The 12,722-nt window shown below is 34.7% G+C and overlaps 1 protein-coding gene across 1 annotated transcript; it reads left to right on the top strand.

The window, feature by feature from the left end:
• The first annotated feature begins 9,332 nt into the window (after positions 1-9,332).
• Positions 9,333-12,722, top strand: RPL15 (ribosomal protein L15). The gene is made up of 3 exons (XM_012226707.4): positions 9,333-9,819; positions 11,220-11,371; positions 12,292-12,722. The coding sequence occupies exons 1-3, from the start codon at positions 9,387-9,389 to the stop codon at positions 12,508-12,510; spliced, it is 804 nt and encodes a 267-aa protein (XP_012082097.1). The 5' UTR covers positions 9,333-9,386; the 3' UTR covers positions 12,511-12,722.

Genomic DNA, 12,722 nt, shown 5'->3' with positions numbered 1-12,722 from the left:
GCTAGATTTTAGATTGATTTTCGTATGTTTTCTTTTTATTTGTTTACCCTACTATTTACGAATTGAGGGTTTTGTTTAATAAAAAAAAAAAAAAAAAAAAAAAAAAAAACAAAACAAAACAAAACAGTATAGGTTTCTTTGAAGAGAGTCGGCGGAAAGGAGTTTCCGTCTCTTGTTGGTTTTAGGGTTAGGGATGAAAAATTACGGTTTGGTCCCTGGAAAATTTCGTATTAGGTCCCTAAATTTCTGTAACTTCAGATTAGGTCCATAATTTTCTGTAACTTCAGATTAGGCCCCTAAATTTTTTGTAACTTCAGATCAGGCCCCTAAATTTTCTGTAACTTCAGATTAGGCCCCTAAGTTTTTGTAACTTCAGATTAGATCCCTAAGTTTCTGTAACTTCAGATTAGGCCCCCTAATTTTCTGTTTTTTAGTATTAGGCCCCTAATTTTCTGTTTTCTTTCGTTTAGACCCAAACTTTATTTATTCAAATTTATTTAGTCCAATTTTATAACTTAGTCTCTAATTTAGTGACTTAAAGACTAGATTATAATTTTTTTTTTTTTTTGGACTAAATAATTTTAGATTATTAAATATTTAGACAATCAATTCATTTAATTGCAATTGTTTTGTTTTAATTACAATTAAATGATTTAATTTGTCGACTTGAGATTAAATTTTGGAGTGATTAAGTCCCTATTGTGTTTGATATTTGTTAAAATAAATTGATTTGATCAATAAGTCACCAAAGTGACCTCTATTGCTTGAATTGATTTATTTTAGAATATTAGACAGGTGTATTAGAATTCGTTGCGGATAGTTAATCGGCCCAAAGGAAGGTTGCTATCTGGCTGAGTTTTGAATACATGTTGGCAATAAGTATGTGATAATTGTTTGATTATTTTCATGACAATGATATATCGGCCCAAAGGAAGATTTATTATTTGTCAGGACTATGTTATCAATATTTGATTGCTGCGTTGAGATACTAATTACAAGTTAATGTTTTACATCCAAAGATGAGAATATTAATGTTGTGTCTGTATCTTATTTCCATTTTTTGATCTCTACTTATGTGAATTGTTTCATTTGTGGATTGTGAGCTTATACTTATCTATTTGTTTATTTTCTCCGATGTCAGCTAACATGTCATTTAATCCTGATTGTGTCCCTAAACTTGAGGGATCAAATTTTGAGTCTTGGAAATCAGACATTATGATCTTTCTGGGCTGTATGGATTTGGATCTTGCATTCAGGATGGACGAACCTGCTCCTCTTACTGATATGAGCACTGATGTTCAAAGGTTTCAGTATGAGAAGTGGGAGCGTTCTAATCGCTTAGGTCTGATGATCATGCAGAAAGGAGTCCCAGAACATGTTCGAGACTCTGTCTCAGCTGAAAAGAACAATGCCCAAAACTATCTTGCCGAGCTGGAGAGGGCTTATGTCAAGAATGACAAAGCCAAAGTGGGAACACTTTTAGGAAAATTAACCTCCATGAAGTTTGCTGGCAATGGTGGTGTTCGGGAGCATATTCTTAGCATGTCTCAGATTGCAAAGAGACTGAAGGCGCTGGGTATGGCTTTACCAGATGACCTTTTAGTCCATATGGTTATGAATTCTCTTCCTTCTCAGTATGGACAAATTAGGACTTCCTATAATTGTCAGCCGAATAAATGGACTCTTAACGAGCTCATTTCTCATTGTGTTGATGAGGAGGAAAAGATGAATTCTAACAAAAGAGAGAGTGCTCATTTTGTTTCTTCAGCTGGGAAGGGCAAGAACAAGAAAAGAAAGAGGCCTTTTGCAAAGACTGTTGAAAAGGCTATTGAGAAACCTGCTGCTGCTACTGCTGTAGATCCAGTACAAAAGAAGCCTTATGTGCCAAAATGCTTCTTTTGTGGAAAGACGGATCACTTGAGAAAGGACTGTCCTAAATTTGCTATTTGGCTTGCAAAGAGGGGTAAGTACCTTGTTTTAGTCTGTTGTGAAGTTAATTTAACTTCAGCTCCTAAAAACACTTATTGGATGGATTCTGGTGCTACCGCTCATATAAGTGTTTCATTGCAGGGCTGCCTCAACTACAGAAAGCCAACTGACGGTGAAAGATACGTCTATGTGGGAAATGGCGATCTGGTTGAAGTAGAGGCAATTGGACATTTTAGATTATGTTTAAGTACTGGCTATTTTTTGGATCTTATAGATACTTTTGTTATTCCCTCTTTTAGAAGGAATTTGATTTCTGTTTCCTTTTTGGACAAATCTGGTTTTCATTGTTCTTTTGGAGACAGTGTATTCACTTTATCTATGAATTCAAAAGTTTTGGGTACTGGTTGCTTGAATGAATGTGATAATCTATATATGTTAGACATTGATACTAGTTATCATGAATCCCTGCATGTTACTACAAGAGGTACCAAAAGAAAGTTGAATATTGATAACTCAGCTGTACTTTGGCATAGACGTTTGGGTCATTTATCCAAATCGAGAATTGAGCGTCTTGTTTCTGATGGTATCTTAGATACACTTGATTACACAGGTTTGGATTCTTGTATTGAGTGTATTAAAGGAAAACAGACTAAACAAAAGAGACTAGGTGCCATTCGGTCATCCAATGTTTTAGAACTGATTCATACAGATATTTGCGGTCCATTCCATATTGCAGCTAGAAATGGCCAAAGATATTTTATATCATTCATTGATGACTATTCTCATTATGGTTACTTATATCTCATTCATGAAAAATCTGAGTCTTTGGACGTGTTCAAATCTTATAAAGTCGAAGTTGAAAATCAACTAGGAAAGAAGATTAAATCTGTTCGATCTGACCGTGGTGGTGAATATTATGGTAAATATGACGGTTCAGGCGAACAACGTCCAGGACCTTTTGCGCTCTTCCTACAGGAATGTGGAATTGTCCCTCAATATACAATGCCTGGTACTCCCAGCATGAATGGTGTATCTGAGAGACGTAATAGGACTCTTATGGATATGGTAAGGAGTATGATTAGTCATTCTACTTTACCAGAGTCTCTGTGGGGTGAAGCGTTAAAGACAGCAGCTTATCTTCTCAATAGGATTCCATCTAAAGCAGTTGCTAAAACACCTTATGAACTTTGGACTGGACGTAAGCCTAGTCTAAAGCATCTTCATGTTTGGGGATGTCCAGCTGAAGCAAGGCCTTACAAGCCGAATGAAACAAAACTGGACTCCAAAACTATCAGCAGCTACTTTGTTGGATATTCTGAGCGGTCTAGGGGTTACAAGTTTTATAATCCTACTTCCAGAACTTTTTTTGAAACGAGAATTGCAACATTTTTTGAGGATGTTGATTTTGGAGGGAGAAATAAAGAAAGAAACATTGTCTTTGAAGAGGAACCAAGTAAGGATGATTCGGTTCTCATTCCTTTTGTTGTTTCTGATAGCGTACAGACTCCAGTTGCTCCTGTCACTATTCAAGATCCAATTCAAGACAATGCTATTCTTCCTCAAGAACAAATTCAACAACCTCAAGAATTAGAGTCTGTTCAAATGCCTTTGAGGAGATCTACTAGGGAGAGAAGAAGTGCTATTCCAGATGATTATATAGTGTTTCTTCAGGAACATGAGGATACTGTAGACATGATAGATGATGATCCAGTTAGTTTCTATCATGCCATGCAGAGTTCTGACTCTCATAAGTGGATTGAGGCAATGAACGAAGAGTATAAGTCTATGCAAGACAATCAAGTTTGGGATCTTGTTCAATTACCTGAAGGAAAGAAACCCATTGGTTGCAAATGGATATTTAAAACCAAAAGGGATTCTCAAGGTAATGTGGAGAGATATAAAGCACGTCTTGTAGCAAAAGGCTTTACTCAAAAGGAAGGGATTGACTATAAAGAAACCTTCTCTCCAGTTTCTTCGAAGGATTCTTTTAGGACAATCATGGCCTTAGTTGCAAATCTTGATCTTGAGCTTCATCAAATGGATGTTAAGACTGCCTTTCTCAATGGCGACATTGATGAAACAATATATATGGTGCAACCAGAAAGTTTTATAATTGGAGATCCAAAACATCTGGTATGCAAATTAAAGAAATCCATTTATGGACTCAAGCAAGCTTCTCGTCAATGGTACTTTAAATTCAACCAAGTAATTGTCTCGTTTGGCTTTGAGGCAAATACTGTTGAAAATTGTGTGTACCATAAGTTCAGTGGGAGTAGGTTTATCTTTTTGGTCTTATATGTGGATGACATACTTCTTGCTACTAATTGTAAAGTCTTGCTACATGAAACCAAAGTTTTTCTTTCAAAGCATTTTGAGATGAAAGATTTAGGTGAAGCTTCTTTTGTTTTAGGGATTCAGATACATCGAGACCATTCTCGAGGTATTCTTGGATTATCACAAAAGAGCTATATTGATAAAGTGCTCAAGAGATTTAGTATGCAGAATTCTAGACCATTGGATATCCCTATTGCAAAAGGTGATAAATTTAGTAATCAACAATGTCCAAAGAGTGAACTTGAAATTCAGGAAATGCAAAAGGTTCCTTATGCGTCAGCTGTAGGAAGTCTTATGTATGTTCAAGTTTGTACTCGTCCAACATTTCTTTTATAGTTGGCATGTTAGGTAGATATCTCAGCAATCCAGGAATGGATCATTGGAAAGCAGCCAAAAGAGTCATGAGATATCTTCAGAGGACTAAGGGACATATGCTCATATATAGGAGATCAGATCAGCTTGAGATCATTGGGTATACTGATTCTGATTTCGCTGGATGCCAAGATAGTAGAAAATCCACATCTGGCTACGTTTTTCTATTGGCTGGCGGTGCTATTTCTTGGAAGAGTGTGAAACAAACTCTAGTGGCAACCTCCACCATGGAAGCTGAATTTGTAGCATCTTATGAGGCATCCAATCAAGCTATTTGGCTGAGAAACCTTGTCACTGGGCTGCGTGTAGTAGGTGGAATAGAAAGACCACTGAAGTTGTATTGTGACAGCAAGTCAGCCGTTTTATTCTCCAACAACAACAGGAGCTCTTCTCGATCAAAACACATTGAGATTAAGTTCTTGGCTGTGAAGGAGAGGGTACAGAGTGGACAGATATCCTTAGAGCATATTGGAACAAACTCTATGATTGCGGATCCGCTTACAAAGGCAGTGATACCGAAAGTTTTCCATGAGCACACCGCTCATATGGGTATCGTTTTGTTTGAGACTGTCTAGTTTTAGTGGGAGTTTGCTCTTTATGCATACATTATGTTTTTGAATGCTCTATTTTATTTTGGATATGTTTTATTATGAAATTTTGTTGAGTACTCATTTTGGTTGATGGTTACACTCTGTATTATTATTATTGTTTTGCTTGATCTCACTTTTGTTGGTGACCAGTTGGAAACAGACATGATGATCACATTACATGTAGTTTTCATGCTACACTTCTATAATGAATCTATGTCATTTAGGGGTATTGGTAATGTAGTTGATGATGAACTTAGTCATGAGATTTATGGCGAATGTTTCTTCAGCTCTTTATCAATATAACTAATGGACGATATTGTTTTTGGATACCTTGTATGACTGCGTTTGTTGAGCTCATTTTGGTGTATGTATTTTATTTAACATATGTTCGCCCAAGTGGGAGATTGTTGGATTTAATTTTCTATTGTGGGCTTAATATGTAAAATTAAATATGTACAGCAGTCCAATTGTAAAGTCAATTTCAAATGTGGTCTTGATTGTGAATAATTGACTATTGAGGTATCAACTAATTATAGATATTAAGTGTAGAGACCATTATATAATTCCTATTTCGTTAAAGGACCGAAATAGGAATTGTACTAACCCTACAGGTATATAAAGGTCGTGGTCCCCAGAGGAGTGATATACGATTCAGTTTTACGTTCCTTTCGTACTGCTTCCGCAAAATCGATTCTTCAATTCTCTGGAAGGCTGCAAACCTAATTCTACACATCAAGATCGACGAACAACGATGTCAGGTACGCAACCTTTTCTTATTCAATCTATTTTGTTGAATCTAGTGGTGTGCATGATCTAGGTTATTGTGAAATTATTTGAGATTAATTCATAACATGGCTAACTTGAGATCTTTCAGAATAGCCCAAAGCTCAGCTCAGAAGTGCAACCAAAACCCAGAGTAAAACCTCCCTTCCAAAGGCCATGATGATCACAGAAAGGCCACCGCCGTAACGAGAATGCTTACTTATCACATGTAGCAGAGTTTTCTTTCCTTGTTTTGTAGGAACTACATAAGTAAAAGCAGTTGTATTGGGTTTGTGCCCTGTGAAATGGGAGAAGTAAAAACCTTCTCAATATATTATTCACCAAGCGAAAAAAAGAATCCCAATAAATTGGCATGTCCAATTTAACTATTTCAAAATCAAAATTACAATATTCTTAAGTTTAAATATTAATTAACTCGTCTGAAATTGCGGGCTATGGTCTACCTTGTAGAAGAAAAAGATGATGATGGTGAAGAGATGAATGATTTCCAAATAGGAGCAAAGGAGAGAAGAGAAGAAGTCAAAGAGATGGCTAATTTGCTAGCCGTCAGAATTCTCAAACTATATTTCTCAAGTGGAAGAGATCATCATAAAAATTTGAAAAAAGCCCAGTTAGAAAAAACAATTTAGTGTTTAACCGAAAACAATTTGCTCTTTAAGAAAAAAAAAGAAAACCGGTCGTAGAGATTACTAAAATAAAAATAGGAAAGACGTATTTACAAATATACTAAATCAATCGCATATATTATTTTGGTTCAATCGAAAATATTTTTAACTATATATTGAGAAAACAAAATGAAATTATAACTGTTTTTTTAAGACGCTTTTTCTTTATTGATTTGGTATATAAGACCATCCACACACAAGTATTACAGGCAAACCTGATTTACCAAAACACATTAGAAATAACCAAAGCTATTAACCAATATCTCACAAAAAAATGAAATTTATGTGAAAAATTCTAAATTAATAATATATAAATAAGAAAATAATTATTTTTCTTTCTCGTATTGAAATTTTTCAAAAGAACAGCTAAGGTTGGAACTTTATAATTTTCAAAACTATGAAACTGACAATCAATCCATCGATCACTTAACTGTTTGGTCAAACAGGAAATAAACCTTAATTCGTAGTAAAAGTATTATATTCTTTTCCAAAAATATATATATATATATATTTAATAAAATAAAAAATATAATTAGAAGTTGAAATCATTCCTGGACATATGAAATTTTTTCTATTTGTGGTTTGACGTACATAATTAAGTACATAGATTTAATAACCTGTCTCCCTTGTCCAATCAAGGAAAACGGCACTAGAAAACGCCAAAGATGCTTTTGTTGAGGAGTTTTTTTGTTTTTTTTTCTCTCTTTTTACCCTTCCAAAGGAGAGATCCATCCGCACCCAGCAGCCAGCTCACATTCAGCATTATGGTGACAAATTGGTAAATGACAACTGCCTATGTTTCTTTTTGCTCTCCACGTAATCAGAATCTAGTAATTTTTGTAACTACTTTAGTTCATCCAATAATAGCAGTCAGATTCACTCAAAAATATATAAAATTTAAGTTACCCTCACTTGAGTGTTCATCAAATGCAATATAATCAATTATATCATTCTTGCACAAACTTAACTGTTTTAGTAGTTTTTAAGCGTTTTAAATAGCTCTTAGTAGTTTTTAAGCGTTTTAAATAGCTCTTTGAGTAACTTCTCATAAAATGTTAAAGGCTTTACACGCCTAACCTTTTATAAAATATCTAAAATACCATTAACAGATTCAATGCATAGGTGCAAATATTTACTTTACTTTACAGACTAATAGAAGAATCATCTGACTCGTCCAAATTGTGTTACAGTGAAAATTGTGTCAATCCAAGTTGGTCATTTAGTATGACTTTTTGACATTTTAGTCTTCTTTTACTTTGCGAATGAGCTATTTTTATTGTTTGAACTTCGTGACCTTTAGATCACAAATAAAATAGCTTTAGATGTGAGATAATATAATCAAATACATCTTTATTCATACTAATTTTTTTTCCTGAATCAAAATATATAAAACTTTAACATCATATACTATAAAGCCGAAACTGTAATGGTGGGATGGAGAATCCATTTTCCCATGAAACCATATATAGAAATGATAATTGAACCCAAAATTTAAGGATTGATCGCAAGAGTATAGTATAGTGTAGAGGTCAGAATTTAATCTGAAAAAGAATATATATATACACATAAGGGTTGTAATGTAATGTAAGGGACAAGCTGACCATTCTTTCTGGGATTGAAAACTTGTCTAGTGATTTTGTGCAGTTTTTATTTCCATAAGGAGAATATAAAACAGATGCTCCATTATTCAAATGTCTTTATCCTTTTGGACCTAGTTAGGTTCTCTTTCTCTGTCAAAAGGACTTAACTGTACATATATATTTATATATACTTTTTCATTTTTATTTGTAAAATATTTTTTAGATTACAACTTGTCATTTTAATTATAAGTCATAAGCCAATTTGTCCTCAACTGCTATAGCTTCATGTATGTAATTTTGTCACGTGCATGGTTCATCCATCCATTACCTCTTCAAAAATAGGTCAAACTTCTACTTATCATTAACTCTCCATATCTCTTTTCCACATTAAATGTGTTTTTGGAATTTTTCTTATTCCTAGTACTTGATTGGACATTTCATTGCTTTCCAAAAGGGGATTTTTTTTTTTTTCTAAGAAAAAATTCTCTTTAATTTTTCCTATGCACGTCTTGAACATGCTCTCCATCGTTTTCTAAAATTATTTTTTTAATTATTGTAATATCGTGTTACATAACTTATTTGTTTGGATTTATCAAAATTTTCGAAAAATACAAGAGCATTAATTTAAATTCTCAAAAAAATGTTGCTAAAGAAAAGAAACATTAGGATCATTAAATTACTGATTATAATTTGCTAGAAAAAAACACATTATTTAATAAAATTGGAAACATTGTTTAATATTTTAACTCATTTGGCCACTTGCACAGGGGAAAGGAAAAAGATATTTTTAACTTACGATCCATCACATATACAAGAAAATGGTACTGGGCCTTAACCAACTCATTATGCTAAAAAGAAATAGGTAGCTGAAAATCTTCAAGGTCCAAGTTTGGGCCATTGATACTTTTAGGGCTCTCTTTGGCCCAACTGACCATAGAAATTTTTCTTGGTTTTCTCCCTCTATTGGATCTACCTCGAATAGTACAACGAGGCCCACCATATGTTTTTATTCAGGTGACACGATGTCGTTTCTACAGCCAGTGACAGATACTCTATCCATATCCATTTTGCTTGCTCGATAATTGTTTTGTAGTAGTGTGGACAGTGTAGGCACAGCTCTAATCATCTTGCCCATGGCTGCAATTCTCTCCCTCTCTTCAAGTTCTCTGCTCAAAACGACACCCAGCCATCATCACCTATCTTCCTCTTTCAAGGGAAATTTGGCAACTTTGAAGTTAAAGACGTGCAATTTCACTCCTCTTAAACTGCATAGCAATACCAAACCAAAAGGAAGACCACAGCTAGTAGTCGTCAATCAAGCTACTGCTTCTGTTGCATCTCCAATATCAAATGCGAGATTCAGACTGGACAATTTAGGCCCACAACCGGGTTCGAGAAAGAGGGGAAAGAGAAAGGGAAGAGGTATCTCTGCTGGACAAGGTAACAGTTGTGGGTTCGGTATGAAAGGACAGAAATCGCGTTCTGGTCCTGGTGTTAGAAAAGGGTTTGAAGGTGGTCAGACGCCCCTTTATCGTCGTGTCCCGAAATTGCGAGGAATTGCTGGAGGTAATCGGCTCTTTTTGGGTATTTAATTATTATATCGTTTTTATTTAATGCCTTTTTTGTGTTTGATAAAACGCCAATTTGATAATTAGAAAATGAACTGGACTCCATAATTCGCCCCATTTAGTATTTTCTTGCATTTATCATGTATGCATTAAGTTTTAAGGAGATGTGTTAGTATATAATAAAAAGGTGAAACTTGACTAATTTAGCATTGGCTGTGAAGTGGCTGCTATAGCAAGGGAAAAGGAGTTATGAACAATTGCATTTATCGTGTATGAACAATTATTTGAAATTAGAAAAGAATATGTGCTGTAGTTTTCGTCTTCAGTTTTAGTGACTAGTGTTAATCCTACTATAGAATATAAAATTTCTGCTACATTTTTGCTTTTGGGGCCGAGTGTGCTTACCTCAAAATGCCATGTAAGAAGCACGTTAACAGATGACAGAATTTGATTAGCAGCAGATTGAAATTTTACTTGTCCGTATTAACTGAATCCTTATTGAATACATTAAGCCCAAGGGAGCATCTTATGTACTCTGCATATGTATATTGATCGTAATCTTGAAGTGTGTTATGAATAATGCTCAGTTATAACGTCTGCACTTTTCTTTCCTGAGTAATATACTTTAAGTATACTTAGAATTTCAATAAGAGTGTTGTACATGTTTTACAAAGAAGGGGATCTGACTCTTGCTAAGGACTCCTTTCATTCTTACTCTCAATCATCTTAGTAGCTAATTAAAATTAAAACATTTGCAGATGCAAGTATATCATATGGGAAGGTAGGAGGTGATAGTGGATCCATCTCCATAATTGGTTTAGAGAACCTGTTCTTGTAGTTTCTTTAGATGTTTCATTTTGAATTTTCATTTCAGTTGTGTAATTAGCTGTCATTAATAACAGCCTTACTCAACAAAGGTTTAATCTTCCTAGTTGGATGTCATGTTTTAGACTTCAAAGAGGGGTAGCATGAAAGCATGTCTTTGGACATCATTGGAATTTTATTGATGACTGGCAAGACTCTGTGATTGATAGTGTTATGCTAAATCATAAGTTGATTTCCTTTCCACCCAGATTGATTCGGTTGTAATCTTTTATTTATGGCTCCTCTTTGGATTTGATGATAACACATGTTTCTTGATCTTGATAGTTGATATCATTGAAATTGACATAAAGATTGAACTAGATATGAATTTACTTAAGAGTGACATTGGAATGATTGGAATTTCAAAATTTTTCCCTGACATCGGATGTCTATGTTTCTACTTTCTATTTTGTTTTGACATGGAAAGAATCTGGTCATAAAATGAATGGGAATTATGGATAAGCATGCAGAGGTCTTCCTTGTGCATACTCTTAGATTTGTACTGACATGCTGCTATTACTTTTCTTTATGAAGGTATGCACGCCGGTTTACCTAAATATGTTCCTGTTAACTTAAAAGACATAGAAGCAGCAGGGTTTCAAGAGGGGGAAGAGGTGTCATTGGAGACATTGAAAGAGAGGGGCTTGATCAACCCATCCGGAAGAGAAAGGAGACTTCCTTTGAAGGTATGCTTGTTCTCTATTTGTGAATGAAAGCTTCAGAAGTTATATATGAATTTTCGCATCTAATTGCTTATTTTCATATTTGACATCGCCATTTCCTCATTTGAACAAAATATCTCTTTCACAGGAAGGCTTAAGATCTTTAAACCTTGTTCAATAGTTATATATGGAGCTGCATGTTTATGATGTCTAATTATTTTGTCCTATCTGTATAAGCCATAGGATTCGTGTCTGATGTTCTTTACTATTCTATCAATATGTAATATCTGAAAAGGAAGCATTTGAACTATCAATTTCACTAATATATTCTCTGTCCATTGGGAATAGCAAAATTGTTATTAAGGTTCTAGATGGACTTACAATGTCAAATTTCACAGCTAATTCTCCCCTTCAACTTTTCATAAAATAAAAGCCCTCCAATCAATGGGATAAAAATTCCTCATATTATCGTGTTTAACCAAAGTAGAACAAAGGCCCTTCATTCACCGACCTCGAGTTTCAGCGAGTTTTAGTGAATGTACTCTTATCAGCATTTTAAGAAAAGGTTTTAGGCCATTCTCTCTACTTGAGCAATTGGTAATTGTATATTTGTAAGTACAGTGATACCCAGACCGGATGACTTCTAGCCCAAGTCCTACTGCCACTCTGGAGACAATTGAATTAGCTAAGCATCAAGGCTGTAAAAAGATTGTATTTCTCATTGTTTCCACTCTTCAAATACTATTCTGAAATTCTAAATGCAAATAACCCCACAAAAAGGTGGTTATGTACAAATCTTAGTTGCAATGGATTTTGCCTGGACTCCTTTCTGTAGATTTAGAAAAGACAACTACATGATGGTCAAAATTGCATGTGAGAAGTATTAAAATTTTGTGTTTCAGATGTTATTTTTGGTTCTGCTCTTCATTGTCTTCTGAATTTAGATTCTAGGCGATGGAGAGTTAAGCGTGAAGCTGAATTTTAAGGCTCGTGCCTTTTCAACGTCAGCCAAGGAGAAGCTTGAGGCTGCTGGTTGCTCGCTTACTGTATTACCTGGCCGTAAGAAGTGGGTGAAACCATCAGTTGCTAAGAACCTTGCTCGAGCAGAGGAATACTTTGCAAAGAAAAAAGCAGCTGCCGAGTCTGAGCCCGTCTCTGCTTGAACCATTTGTCATTAAAGTTTTATGCTTTTAAGGAGGCATAGAATAGCACGTGAAGATATCCAGCAGGGTGATTCTTTTTTTTTCCCCCCTTTTTGGGTTAGATTTCTTAGGTGTCCCAGTCTGTAATATCTTCCATTTGTATCTGCTTTCCATTAAAAGCCCTTCTGTAATTTGATTTTGATTTTAAATTTCATAGTACCTCTCTTCCCTAA

The sequence above is a fragment of the Jatropha curcas genome, chromosome 10 (assembly GCF_041381405.1).
Source record: "Jatropha curcas cultivar XTBG-Jc1 chromosome 10, XTBG_Jcur_1.0, whole genome shotgun sequence".
Lineage (NCBI taxonomy): Eukaryota > Viridiplantae > Streptophyta > Magnoliopsida > Malpighiales > Euphorbiaceae > Jatropha > Jatropha curcas.
The sequence above is the reverse complement of the archived record's forward strand: the minus strand, read 5'-3'. Positions and strand labels throughout refer to the sequence as shown.

What these genes read in the sequence shown, in the direction of transcription:
- RPL15 (XM_012226707.4), top strand. Translation starts at nt 9,387, where the DNA reads ATGGCTGCAATTCTCTCCCTCTCTTCAAGTTCTCTGCTCAAAACGACA. An exon ending in ATTGCGAGGAATTGCTGGAG is followed by an intron (nt 9,820 to 11,219) that starts GTAATCGGCTCT and finishes TTCTTTATGAAG; the next exon opens with GTATGCACGCCGGTTTACCT. An exon ending in AAAGGAGACTTCCTTTGAAG is followed by an intron (nt 11,372 to 12,291) that starts GTATGCTTGTTC and finishes TTCTGAATTTAG; the next exon opens with ATTCTAGGCGATGGAGAGTT.